At 48.3% G+C, this 14,158-nt stretch overlaps 2 protein-coding genes across 2 annotated transcripts; one reads left to right on the plus strand and one right to left on the minus strand.

The window, feature by feature from the left end:
• Positions 1-8,288: 8,288 nt before the first annotated feature.
• On the minus strand, positions 8,289-9,816 carry LOC131886713 (uncharacterized). Its single transcript, XM_059235113.1, has 2 exons — positions 9,109-9,816; positions 8,289-8,975 (listed from the first exon to the last, which is right to left on the minus strand). The coding sequence occupies exons 1-2, from the start codon at positions 9,814-9,816 to the stop codon at positions 8,289-8,291; spliced, it is 1,395 nt and encodes a 464-aa protein (XP_059091096.1).
• Positions 9,817-12,182: 2,366 nt separating this feature from the next.
• Positions 12,183-12,791, plus strand: LOC131886719 (uncharacterized). Its single transcript, XM_059235118.1, has one exon. It carries the CDS (start codon positions 12,183-12,185, stop codon positions 12,789-12,791), a length of 609 nt encoding a protein of 202 aa, XP_059091101.1.
• The last annotated feature ends 1,367 nt before the right edge of the window (positions 12,792-14,158 follow it).

The raw sequence follows: 14,158 nt of genomic DNA on the forward strand, positions 1-14,158 counted from the left end.
ATATATAAATATTGTACTTTCTCGAGAAATACAATTAATGGTGAAACAGTTTATCAAGAGTTTGTTGTTCTTTATTCTTTAGGACCGTAGTGTTGGCTCTAAAAAACTTATAACCGGAGATCTTTAGATAGGTCTAAACAAATTAAGCCCTAGTAAAATAGGTGCTCTCTTTAAAGGGCGCTATCTTGGCAGGTAACCTGCTGCTAGGGTCAGAGACCAGATAGTCTCATGATCCGTTGTTGTTTTGGGGATTAAAATAATTTATCTGGAAAAGGGAGACCTTCAATCTCATCCTTGTACGGAACAATGACATTCACTTCGTTTACAGACTTGAATGTGAAGTCATTGTTAGGCAGTTCGAGCAGTGTAGCTCTAGTTCGAGCTCCCCAGAGGGGATCTGTTGTGGAGGCTCCAATCAATACGCTTTCGAATCTTTTCAACCTTTGTGAGAAAGAACCTGCTGAAATGTTCTGCGGTTTCGCTGATGTCGAGCATCCGTCCATTGGATTTGATTGTATACGCCCTTATATTGCTACTCCCCGTGGTTTCCTGGGCAACTATCCACATCTCGTGTGGGCTTGTGTTTATCCTTTTTCTGATGTTAGAAATACTTTCAATTTGAGCTTGACGATTGCATTGGTTTCGAAGGTTTTTTAACTTCCCTTTCTTATTCTTGCTTCTGGCATTGTCTCTGAGACGTTGCATTTTAATTATCTGAGCACTTGCTTTGGCCGATCTCATTGGCTTTATCCTGATATATTTCAGTGGTACGTGCTTGTTTAGTACATTCAGCAATAGCTCGTTAAACTTTTCCGTTTTCATCTGGATTTCTCCATACGCTAGTTCTTCCCACGGTTGCTTTGCCAGATCAAATCTAAAACTGTTACGATCAATCTTCCCTTATAACTTCGCCTTATAATTTGGTCTTTGTTGCGCTGGGCTGTCAATGTTTTCATAGTCCACAAGATTGGTTTGTGATCGCTAAAACCATGTTCTCTTGTTGATGTTTCAGTGACAAGTCCCATCTGGTTTGAGAGTGTCCAGTCGAGGTTTGAGTGAACGTGTCTATCTCCTATTTTGCGAAAGAATGATTCACCGAAATTGTGTGCGGATCATTCCACATGAGTCCATACTTTCGATGAAGGTCTTGGCTAATAGGGCTTGTCAAGTGAATGCGTTTATGAACAACTGACGTTATTCCATGGAGTAAAATCTAAGACAACATGCCCAGCCAAACCGCACTGTGCATGCATTAACTTTTGACAATAATATCATTTTGCCTTCTTGTCTAAGCAAATATCATTGTGATATTTAGCCAATGTGATAGTGCGTTCACCGAATTACAGCTCACTCAAAATCACTCGATTATTGAAAATTCAATGGGTGGATGGTGCGAGTTGACTGTGATGTTTGTCTTAATTCCCCCTCCCCAAAATGCCCAAAATCAGGGTGCCGGATCACATTTTTCCTTGAATTTCTTTCACTTGACATGCCCTATTAACGTGGCCGTGGGCCATTTGTCTTATCTGTTCGTCGAGTTGCGTCAAAATTCAAGTCACTGGCCAGTAAAAGTCGTCCACCTGTACTGCTTTCAACCGCTATAATGAGGCCAAAAATCGCTTCTGTTTGTTAGACACATTCTAGATATTCAAGATATATGTTGCAACAGTTGTTTTTTCTCCTCCTTTTTCTTCTAGACAAAGCCAAACCTCTGGGTTGTGAATGCCGACGTGAAGTTGAATCTCGTTCTGAAAAATTCCGCTTCGAACTAGAGTGCAAATTCGCTTTTTTCCCATGTTGAGTGTAAGTCTGAAAATTTTGAAGCGTAAATTGTTTACTACAGTAGTCATCAAGGTGTGTTTCCTGAAGGAAGACAACGTCAGCCTTAAGCTTGTGGATTAGATGGTCTATTTCATTTTCTTTGTTACACACACGTATTAGCCACGGCAGATATTCCATGAGAGAAACAGAATCCCACCATTTCCTTGCCGTCCTTTGCCCCGGTACTTATTCTTGTTTATTGTATCTCTTCGGTCGTCCATTGTTGGACGGGAATTTCTTTGCCAATTACGAAGTACCGTCGACCGTGTTTTGACATGGCACGTGCTTCCTCCAATTTCTTGTTCAGATTCTTTATCCGCTCTTTGGTCATGTCGGGATTGATTCTGTATATCGTCAGAGTTCCAGATCCAGTACTTTTCTTATTCTGTTCTCTGAGGGCTCTATTTGACCTGAGAGCTTGTTCTCGGAGATCTTGTGAGGAAAGCCTGACCTATGGAGGCCGAAAGTCCCTCCCGTCGTCCCTCTTTCCCAGCCTTTGCAAGGTTTCCGGCAATCCTGCCATCTTTCCCACCTTCAGGATCTCCCTCTCCTCATAGGCCTTTCGCTTGTTGGGATCTTTTTTCTTCAACTCCTCGATGCCTCTGAACATCAGGTTCTGCTTTATGCCTTGCATCTCCGCCACACACTGTATCATTGTATGAGTTGTAACAAGAAATAGCGCCATGTCATTAGAGCTATCATTAAAGTCCAATCATGTTTGACTCCCTCAAAAAGAAAAAAAAACTTTGGTAACAGAATACCCACCACCATGTCAAGTGACCTCAAACTTTTGTACTTCAACGCAAGAAGTATCTTGAACAAGCTGGTGGAGCTCCAGACCATTTTGTCGATTGAAAATCCCGACTTATATTTGGTAACTGAAACTTGGATGAACGATAACGTACCCAACGACGAAGTTCTCTTTATGGGGTACAACGGGTACAACCTTGTTGCGCGATCGGACCGTCAAGATACGAAGAAGGGTCGTGGGGGCGGAGTGGCAGTATGGGCAAAGGACTACTTGGGAACACGCCCGCTGTGCTGTCGTGTCCCGTCGGTTTGTAGAATCCGTGTCGGTTTGATCTTTATATTTTGAGTTTACATGTCGCGGTCAGCTCGAGAGAGTGATCGGGAAGGGTTGAACAAATTCCTCTCTTCTCATGCGGGGCATAACGCTGATTATAGGAGACGCCTGACGAGCAGCGCTTCTTGGATGCACTGGACTCAAGTTTCTTGCAACAACTGATCATGTTTCCGACCCACAAGGGTGGAAATATTCTAGATTTGGTACCGTCCAACGATATATCACTGGTACGCCAAGCAACTGTACGGGGGGATATATCCTTGTCAGATCACGCCTGTCTACAGGTTGATCTCAACGCAGCGAGAGAAATCCCCACAAAACAGATGATCCCCGATTTCTCGAGGGCAAACTTTGTTGCAATAAGGGCAGATCTACTCTCCCAGGATTGGATTGCGAAACTGGGAGAGACTTCAATTGAGGAGGGGTGGCAAATTTTTCGCGACTTTCTAACAAACACCATTGATGTATATATCCCACACAAACCTAGACGAATGCAAACCCGACCCACATGGTTAGGAAAGGAGCTTCAGCAACTCTTGCGAAAGAAAACGAGACTCTGGAAACGATGGAAGAAATCAGGAAACGAACATCTGCGTCAAGAATTCCTTGAACCGAAAGTAAAGGGAGCACAACGAGTGTTAGAGGCAAAACAGTCCTACGAAGAGAAGCTCTCCAAAACAAACGACAGACGCTCCCTATTTGGTTATGTGAATGCCAAGAGACGAACCAGACCAAAGGTCGGCCCCGTCAGCCCCCTTTTGGGTGGCAGCGGGTCAGTGGTGTACAAAGATGAACAAGTGGTGAAAATTCTCAGTGACCACTACACGAATAGATTTCCACATGTCCCAAGTAAAAACACAGCAGGAACGACCACACAGAGCCGCCTAAACTTTGTCAACATCACTGTTGATAAGGTGGAGAAGAAGATCAGGACCTTAAAACCAATAATGAGTTCAGGACCGGATTGTATTAGTTACCTGATACTGAAGAACACCTTCGGGGCTGTCGCCATCCCATTAACTATCCATTTTAACCTAACATTGGTGACCGGGGAGGTCCCGATTGATTGGAAAAGGGTCAACATAAATCCTTTACATAAAGGAGGTAGTCCCAATGAAGCTGGTAACTGTAGACCAATCTCTCTGACATTGGTAATTTGCAAAATAATGGAAAGTGTCCTAAAGTATGAAATAGTTGGAAATCTTCTGGAGCGGAAAATCATGGGCTCAGACCAACACAGATTTTGGCCTGGAAGATCGACCGTGACAAATCTGCTGAAAGTTTGTGACTAAAACGCGTGAAAATGTTGAAGTGGTTGACACCATTTACCTTGACTTTGCCAAGGCTTTTGATGGCGTGCCCCATGGCCGAATGCGGATGAGAGTAGAAGAGGCTGGCGGTGGAGGCTAATTGCTGGCATGGATTAAGTCTTGGATATCAAAGAGGGAGCTACGTGTGGTCCTCAATAGATCCCAATCTGAATGGACAAAAGTTTTCTCAGGTGTACCACAAGGCAGTGTCTTGGGGCCGGTTTTGTTCCAAATCTTCATCAACTCGATGAATGTCTCTGAACATTCTAACATCCTGAAATTTGCAGATGGCACAAAACTATTCCGCGTCATTCGTTGTGATTCTGATGTGGCTGCCTCCAGGCTGACCTACGAGCTCTCGAGACCTGGTCTGCTGAAAATGGGATGGCATTCAATGCAAATAAATGTAAGTTGATGAGGTTTGGGCCTCAACGACAGGTGTCCAGCCTTATCATGTTGGTGGAATTCAGTTGGATGATGACGTGTCCCATAGAGATCTTGGTGTGATCGTGGATAGTGAACTAAAATTCACATTGCACACTTCGGCTTGCTGCAAGAGGGGGAACCAAATGCTGGGAATGATTTGCAGGAGCTTCACCACCAAGAATTCAAAAGTGCTCACCAAGACTCCTTAAGATCTACGTGAGGCCCACTCTGGAGTATGCCTCTGAGGTGTGGTATCTAAAGTTTAAGGGCAATCAGGACTCACTAGAAGCAGTTCAACGACGATTCATTTGTTCCCTTTGCTTTTTCATTGCCTGAACCTCGCCTACCAGGTCCTCGACTGACAGGTTACCCATTTTTGTTCTCTCAGAGCAATTTCTTCTTCATCGTTCTCTGAATCAATTTTTTGGGACTGAAGGTGAACCAACACACTAATTGATCCCTTTGACACGTCTTTTTTTGGGGGGGGGAGTACCAGAAAATCCATTATGTATGATAGACCTTCCTATTGAAATTCCATGTTAAAAGAAAAGGAAAAGATTCGCCCTGCCGCCAAGCAGCATTATCCTAGACATGACGTATGGGCAAAGATACATTTCAAAGTGCTAACCGGTAAAGCTTTGTTTAGAGAGGAATAGAGGAAAGGACATTGAATAATAAAACTATTGCGATACTATGTATTCCCCTTGGTGGCCAGCAACTTCTTGAAGGACGAGACACATTGAGCCATACGAGTAGTCGGGGAAGCGAATTCCACTGATCCAAGGTCCGCACGAAAAAGGAATTCGACCTGGAAGAAGATTTTGCGAAAAGTTCACAAACCTCTCACTCCACAACACATCTGGTGAGTCTCTTTGATACGTCACTGAGAATCACGTCCTCCGTCGAATACACGTTCCTGACAATGATGCTACCATTGAATATTTTGTAAAAGTTGACAAGGTCGCAACCAATCCGCCTCTGTTCAATTGAAGGCAGATCCCAAAAGCGCAACCGTTCCGGATATCCCAGACCAATGGACTCCACTGAAAGCCTTGTGATTCTTCGTTGGACAGACTCCAGACCCTCACAAGAGTATTTCAGGACCGGAGACCAAGCAGAGGAAGCATATGCAAGAGTTGGTTGAACTGACGTAGATGGTGTACAAAGGTTTGAGCATGCAATGACGCCGAATGGAGAAAAACCGTTTAATCATTCCAATCACCGATTTAGCACGCACGACTAGCCACTATGGCTCAATGGGCTGAGAACGACATTTTTCCGTCATGGTGGATCCCCAGGTCCTTTTCATGTCCTACTTTGGATATTGGGCCACCAGACCACCACCCAGTATATAAATAGGCATGATGAGCCTCACGCTCTTGCCAAAGCGCAGGCAGGCAGGACTTTGCTTTAGGTAGCATCCGTTTCAAAAGAGACCACTCATGAATTTGATCAAGAGCACATTGCAATTTGATTTCGTCGCGTACAGATGAGATGGCGCAAAAGATTTTGGAGTCATGGGCGATATGATATGTATAAATGATGTGCAGGATAAATGATTGCTCACGGAATGGTGTTCATTGAAATGTCCTGAGAAAATGTACGTACGTACGTGTACAGCATATGAACATCCTGTTGAAGTTATGCAGTCATTAGATTTCCCAACGTGCAGCCTCTTTGAGAGCCAGATGTCAATCAAATGCCAACCCAATGCTTGCAAAGATGTCGTAATCCAACACAAGTACTTCCCCAGCCCTTCATCGTTTGTACGTAGATGGACGATGTTGCAGGAACTGGTCGCATCAAAGAGTTATAGGAGTCGGTGAGAATCCGCTTCTACGTCGTCGTTCACATCGCCAAGGAAAAGCTCCAATGCGCTAGGGGCTGGTCAACTCGACTACATTCATGAGTGAAATACATTGAAAGAATGAGAAAGAGGACATCCCTGTCACCCACAATCGGCTATCACAACCGCTCTCATCTCTGTTGAGTAGGCCGCGGAAAAAAAATCATTTTATGAGAGCCAAATAATCACAAAAGAATTGGATTGCAAAGATATTGACCTGTTTAAAAGCAAAAAAAAGACAAGCAAAAAGACAAACTGAAATTGATTTTGCAAAATTTAGACCTAAATAATCTCGACTTTGCCAAGGCCTTTGACAAGGTAGATCATGGCCTTTTAGTTAACAGGCTCCATAAGATTGGGATCCAAGGCAAGGTTCTCAATTGGCTAAGAAGTTTCATTTGTGGTAGGAAACAATTAGTTAAGGTTGAGGGATCCCTTAGTGACATAAATGATGTCAAGTCGGGTGTCCCTCAGGGCTCCATTTTGGGTCCTCTCCTTTTCATCATCTTCATTGCTCCGCTTCAGAAGCTTGGTAGCAGTAATGTCAGTATCTCTTCTTATGCTGATGATACAAAATTGGTAGTTGGTAGGAATGGTCAGGATTCTGGTTGTCTGGCAAAGGTCCTAGACCAAATTTATTCCTGGGTTGCTGCGAGTAACATGGCCTTTAATGGAATGAAATTTCGTTCAATGACCTTTGGGTTGACGCCATTAGACACTCCACTATTAGATGATGAAGGTAAGGACATTGAACAGGTCTCATCCATGAAGGATTTAGGTGTAGTCCTCCAAGATAATGGAAAGTTCGATGAGCATATCCAGTTGAAAGTTTGTAAGGCTTTTCAAACATGTGGTTGGATATATCGCATGTTTAAGTCCAGAGATAGTGTCACAATGCTAACTCTGTACAAGTCGATTGTTCAGCCGCATCTTGAATATGCCTCTCCCATTTGGGCTCCAATTAGTTCAGCAGGTTTGCAAAAGCTCGAGCAAGTCCAAAGATGTTTCACTAGGAACATCACAGGATTGAGAGAGCTCTCGTATTGGGAGAGGTCAGAAAGGTTGGGATTGTACAGTACTAAGAGAAGGTACAAAAGGTATCTGATATTGTACGTTTTCAAAAGCATTCATGAGCTTTGTCCCAACCCAGGATTTAGGGTCAATTGTAGTGACCGTAGAGGCTTAATGTGCGGTTTGAGAGCACCTTCAAGCCCTCGAGAATCCAGGCTAGTTAAAACAATGAAGTCCAACTCTCTTCTTTCTCGGGCTCCTTCATTGCTCAATTTGCTGCCCTCAAGTATTCATAGGGTTTATGTAGGGGTAGATCCAGTAGCAAGATTTAAGTCAGACTTGGACAAGTTTTTGACTAAAATTCCGGATCAACCTTATATTCAAGGATTAGCCAGATCAGCCAGATCAACCAATTTGACTAATCTTTTTTACACTGAAAGGGAGTTTATCGAAGAGCCTAAATCCAGAATCTGGTGTATTTAGAGCAATTTTCCTAGCGGCAATAGATGCTTTTGTTCGTAACACTTTATCCCGTTCACCCTGTAGCTGCCCAGCCCATTCCTCAAACCCAACTTATCGAAGGGCGTGGCGGGAACGAACTGGAACACGCCTACTCGATGAAGTAGAAAAATCCGAAGTGTTTATTCTCGTTTTTAAGTCAGCTGTCGTTGGACGGCTGATGCAAAAACGGGAAACATAAACGTTCAAACGGTCGTAATGGACAGCGTGAGAACTTGAATCAATCACCTCCCCCCAAGCCAACAAAGGAGGCTTAACATGAGATATATCCTCAGGCGTAAGAAACAGGGGCCCGTAAAGTTTGGAAATTGTAGGGAACAAAGAAAGGTTGGTAGGGGCTAGAGATAGCAATGTGGCGCACTGGCGCTCGACGTTGGCGCTGTGGGCGTTGCGGCTGAGCCGGAACGTGTGGAGGGCAGGGCCGGTTAGCCGGCTCTTGGGGCTGGGCGCGCATAGGAGGCGTTTCGGGGTCAATGAATTTGAGGTGGCGCCGGTTACGCCTTGCTTGACGGCCGTTCTCGAAGCGGATGATGGCAGAACGGGCGTTGTAGTGCTTGAGCCAGCGTTTGGTCTTGGGGTCTTGGACCAAGACAGTGGAGCCGATTGGTGGCAGAGGGAAGCGTGGGCGGTCAAAATGGATGTGGGCGGCAGCCTGGGCGTGACGGCGTTCGCGGAACTCGTCTAGGTCCGGCAGGGGCGTGGCCAGAGCCGGGAGAGCGGTCCTAGGGCGGCGTCCTAAGAATGCTTGAGCCGGCGATGCCCCTGCGACTAGTGGCAAGCAGCGCCATGCCAGCAGTTGTTCATCGAAATCTTCCCCTGTCTCATGGCACCTTTTCATGAGGCGTTTGATCTCCTGGACCGTGACCTCAGCCAAACCATTCGACTCAGGGTGGTACGGCGCGGAAGTTTCAAGGCGAATGTTGCGCGTGTCACAAAAAGCCTCGAATTCACCCCAAAACTGCGGCCCAAATGGAGTCGGGGAAACCAAATATGTGACAGATATGCGCCAAGAAGGCCGTGGATTTGGCGGCCGAGGTCGTTTTTCAACGCTTGATAAGCGTGTAGCCCAAGATCCAGTCCACAAACAGTACAAACTCGTGCCCGGCGAATGTGAACATGTGGGCGCCCAACTTCTGCATGGGATGATTGGCGGTTGTGACGATTTCTGGTTCAACAGGCAATGATGGGCGCACTGACTGGCATGCGGCGCATGCGGCCACCCGCTGGATGATTTTGTTCCGTAAACCCGGCCAGAATACCATTTGAGAGGCATTCCAAAGGGCTTTTTGTGTACCAGGGTGACCACTGTGGGGGAGTGCCAGAATTTCTGCCCGGGCTGGCAGGGGTGGGACAAGTCGGTGGCCATCCAGCACAATGAGGCCGTCGTCAGCGCTGAGGCGTGGCCATACGGACGCCACGGGGTTGTCGGGGATGGCGTTCACGGCAATGGCGTCAAGGGTGTCGGCGTAGTCGCGGTCAGCGCGGGCCGTGTCACGCATAGTGGCGAGGTTGGGGCCGGCCGCCACAGCTGAAATTGAGGCCGTGATGGACTGGAGGACTGGACCACAGTTGAGGTCAGGGTCCAGGCCGAAGACTGGGCGATGAGAGAGGGCATCAGCGATGACATTATCTTTGCCTTGAATCCATGACACGGTGTACGAGTAAAGAGACGTTTTTTCGCGGACGCACAGCAATCGGGGATTATACGTTTCCACAATATTCTTAGCAAAGACGCCCACGAGGGGTTTGTGGTCTGTCTTTACATGGAACAAGGCGGGCCGAGCAAGAAGAAGCGACATTTCTGGATGGCCCACTGCAAAGCGATGGCCTCCAGCTCAATGACAGGGTAGTTGCACTGTGCCGGCGTCAAGCTGCACAAGCCACAATGGACGAGGTGACGCTGTCCCATAGCCGTGTCGGTCTGCATGAGGGCATAACCGAGGCCGAGTCTGCCGGCATCTGTGTATAGAGTGGTGGGGAGGGCGGAGTCAAAAGGGAAGACCACCGCGTCGGACGTGAGGAGCTGCTTGGTTGCTTCAAACTGGACCTGATGAGCAGGGGACTAGTGAAAAGATGTGTCCTTTTTCAGGAGGGCGCGAAGAAGGGGCGTGGCTTGTGCCAAGTCGGGATGAAACATGGCTAATTGGTTGAACAAGCCCAAGGCCAAGCGCACATCAGACACGTTCTGGGGGGCCGAGAAGTCCTCGACGGCGGCTAACCGGTCCGGGTCTGGGCAGACACCGTGGCCGGAGATCACGTGGCCGGCGAATTTGACCTTGGGGCCCAACTGAAACTTGTCACGTGAAAGCTTCAGATTCAGTCGACGTGCGCGTTGTGCGACAATCCGGACTCGGTAGCATGCTTGAGTTTCGTCGAGGCCCTACACCATCATATCGTTGACGATTTTCAGGAGGTCCGTGATGTCAAAAAAATGCGGATCTGTTTTGATGCCGAATTCGTCGCCAGCATTAGAGATGCCCATAGGCATTCTTTTGTATCTGAAGCGCCCCTCCTCTGTAATGAACGTGGTCATGTCCGCCGATTCTGGGTCGAGCGGAATCTGGAAAAACCCATGGATGGCATCAACCTTGGCAAAGGATTTCGCCAAGGGATTCACCATTTTGATGAGGTCAGGTACGGAGCGAGCTGGGTGGAAAGGGCATTGAACGGCAAGGTTATGGCGGCAAAAGTCGTTGACTAAGCGGAATTCGCGCGGTTTCGGCTTTGGCACAGCGTGAGAACTTGAATCAATCACCAACCATCCCCATTAGCGTAAGCTTTGCTTCCAGTAGACCATAGCTTTGTTGGTAAGCGGGATTTTTTACGGTTGGAGAGGATGGTTCAAGATCTTGTGAACTTGGTCCGTCAAAAGAGAGGCCCGTAAAGGGGCTATATTTGAACGTGCATTGTCTTATTTCTAAAAAAGGCAGCACAAAAGTTAAGATCTTCGGATTTTTCTGCTTCATCAAGTAGGCGTGTTCCAGTTCGTTCCCGCCACGCCCTTCGATAATGGCGCAGTCGTAATCCCATAACCAATGCAACCATGGAGGTAGCCGCCGCCGCCCGCATCGACGATATTCGCCAGTCAATCACCGCCCTCAAAGGCAGCGTCACCAAGGCCGCCAACAAGGCCACAAGCGCTGTCACGGCCGCAAAGCAGCGCCCACGCAACGCCACTGCCAACGCCGCCCTCCTCCGCGACCTCGACACCGCCTGCGACAAGATTCGCACCCTAGACGTCAAGCTCAATGACAAATATGACGAGATGGCCGCCGTCGCCGTCGCCGTGGATCTCGACACCAATCTTATTGAGAGCGAACGCAACGCCACGGTCGCAGACGCGTCTTACAAACAGACCCTAGTGCTTACCGCCATCACTGAGTCGGAAGCCGCCATGTCGGCCCACAAAGCACAAGAAGCTCGCAACCTCGTTGTTGCCGCCACGCCCACTGCCCAAACAGTGCTCGGCGCCCCGACCGCCACGTCGGACCCAATCGGCGCCGCCCACACCGTCAAGGTTCCTAAACTCAAGCCCAACAAATTGGTAGCCAACGCAACCCCAGGCCAGTTTGGGGTCTGGTGGGACGGTTTCCGAATCTTCTCCAACACTTCCAAGTACCAACTGTTCCCCCTTGAGACTCAGCAACAAGTGCTCCTCAACTGCGTCGACGAGACGTTGGCTGGCTACTTGGGCTTTGCCGCCCCGGCTGGCACGCCCATCTTTGACCCCACTCCCACAGCGCCGTCGTTCTATGATCTGTTGGCGCAGCATTTTGATGAAGATCATCCCTTGTTCATTCACCGTTCAGATTTCTCAGCCTTCATAGGACTGGGATGCCTTGTGGACCGTCCTGAACAAGCTGGCAGTTACCCCCAATACCGGAGCCGGGGTCAATTGCATTGCCTATGACGTGGTCCGGAACGCCGGCTTCAAGATCGCGGGCGACAACATCAACCTTTCTACCTGCAACTTGACTGCCATCTCATGCAATGGCATGGTCAATCTCAAGTTGTACTACGGCGGCCAAACCTACAAAACTGCAAAACAAAAAAACCCTCTCCCAAGACTTTTTGATTTCACATGTCACATGCCTCAAGTTGGGCATTGTCTACGCCAACTTCCCCGGGCCGATCGACGAGCCCACGCCCACATGCGCCACGCCCCATGTCGCCAAAGTGTCCACCTTTTTCGAGGTTCAAGGCTTTTTGTGACACGCGCAACATTTGCCTCGAAACTTCCGCGCCGTACCACCCTGAGTCGAATGGTTTGGCTGAGGTCACGGTCCAGGAGATCAAACGCCTCATGAAAAGGTGTCATGAGACAGGGGAAGATTTCGATGAACAACTGCTGGCATGGCGCTGCTTGCCACTAGCCGCAGGGGCATTGCCGGCTCAAGCATTCTTAGGACGCCGCCCTAGGACCGCTCTCCCGGCTCTGGCCACGCCCCTACCGGACCTAGACAAGTTCCGCGAACGCCGTCACGCCCAGGCTGCCGCCCACATCCATTTTGACCGCCCACGCTTCCCTCTGCCACCAATCAGCTCCACTGTCTTGGTCCAAGACCCCAAGACCAAACGCTGGCTCAAGCACTACAACGCCCGTTCTGCCATCATCCGCTTCGAGAACGGCCGTCAAGCAAGGCGTAACCGGCGCCACCTCAAATTCATTGACCCCGAAACGCCTCCTATGCGCGCCCAGCCCCAAGAGCCGGCTAACCGGCCCCGCCCTCCACCCGTTCCAGCTCAGCCGCAACGTCCACAGCGCCAACGCTGAGGGCCAGTGCGCCTCGATCTGTGAGCGCCTCATTGCTATCTCTAGCCCCTTCCAATCTTTCTTTGTTCCCTACAATTTCCTAACTTTACGGGCCCCTGTTTCTTTAAATTTTGTCATGTGTTAGGTTCAGTTCCCTTATTGTCAATGATCCGTTGAATAATAATGTACATAGCATGTCAATCTTTACATTTTTCTTTTTATCTGCGTTCCTGTAATTAGCGTTCGATTCTCACATTCACCTGGTGTTCTTTTTCTTGGGACGCCCACGTCCACGCAAATCCGCAAGAGTGATCGAGCTTGGTCCTTGAGCGGGCTTCAACTGGTCTGTCGATGCCGTTGACTGTCCAATCCTTCCCTTGAGGGTCACAGTCTTTGGTCCGAGTATTTTGATCACCTCAAATGGTCCTTGAAACACGGGATGAAGTTTCCTAGATCCTCCCTTCCCAACTGGCGCCGGTCTCTTCCAGTACACACGTTGCCCCATGACGATTTGAGAAGGAGTAGCCTTGTGATGTCCGTCATATTGTTCCTTCATTTGATCCGCGGCTCTTCCCAGTGACTTCTGGGCTTCACCTCGAATTCGTTCACTATACTGTCTCATTTCTTGTATCACTTCGCACTCTGAAAGGGTTCTTGGTGGAGCAACATCTATGCCTAGCCTCGGTATTCGACATTGGAGAAGTTCAAACGGCGAGTATCCCGAGCTAGCATGACGGCTTGATCGATAAGGGAATGCACAAGTCTGGAGGTATTGCGGCCAATCATCCAGATTTTCCTGTGTGAAACACCGCAACGAATTGAGTAGTGTTCAGTTATGCCGTTCAACCATACCATCTGTTGCTGGTGAAAAGGGTGATGTCACGGTGTGCTTCATACCAACTTCCTTCACGAATTGTTTGAATTCGGCAGAAACCATTTGGACACCCCTGTCTGTCGTTAGCTCCTCTGGTACTCCATACACTGTTATCACATTGTCTCTCAGCCAATCAACAATGTCCTTTGATCCAGTCGATTTGAGTGCTCCAACCACGGGCCATTTGTCAAAATAGTCCATACACACAATGATCCATTGCTCACCATTTTTGGCTTTGGGTAATGGACCCATTAGGTCCAACCTGTTCAATTGTCAAGGGATATGGCAGAAATGAAAATGGGAGGAGGATTTGAGCAATCATCGCGCCGGACAAGGAGTGTAGAAAACGTGCCAGACCAGCCAATGGATGCTCAATCGGACTTGAGAACGACTCGATTTCGAGCGACTGACACGCCCAGCCCGAAGCCAGTGTCAATGTGGGAGACCAAGAGAAACCTTACGTATCCCAACAGTCCGGACAGCACTACATCGAGACAAACGTTGATGAGAGCAC

Source organism: Tigriopus californicus, chromosome 9, assembly GCF_007210705.1.
Source record: "Tigriopus californicus strain San Diego chromosome 9, Tcal_SD_v2.1, whole genome shotgun sequence".
NCBI classification, from domain to species: Eukaryota; Metazoa; Arthropoda; class Copepoda; order Harpacticoida; family Harpacticidae; genus Tigriopus; species Tigriopus californicus.

Excerpts from the sequence above, each read along its gene's own strand:
- LOC131886713 (XM_059235113.1), bottom strand. The coding sequence starts at position 9,816 with ATGTCGCTTCTTCTTGCTCGGCCCGCCTTGTTCCATGTAAAGACAGAC. Across the intron at positions 8,976-9,108 it reads CATTCGCCGGGCACGAGTTT|TTTTGGGGTGAATTCGAGGC; the intron begins GTACTGTTTGTG and ends TTTGGGCCGCAG.
- LOC131886719 (XM_059235118.1), top strand. The coding sequence starts at position 12,183 with ATGTCGCCAAAGTGTCCACCTTTTTCGAGGTTCAAGGCTTTTTGTGAC.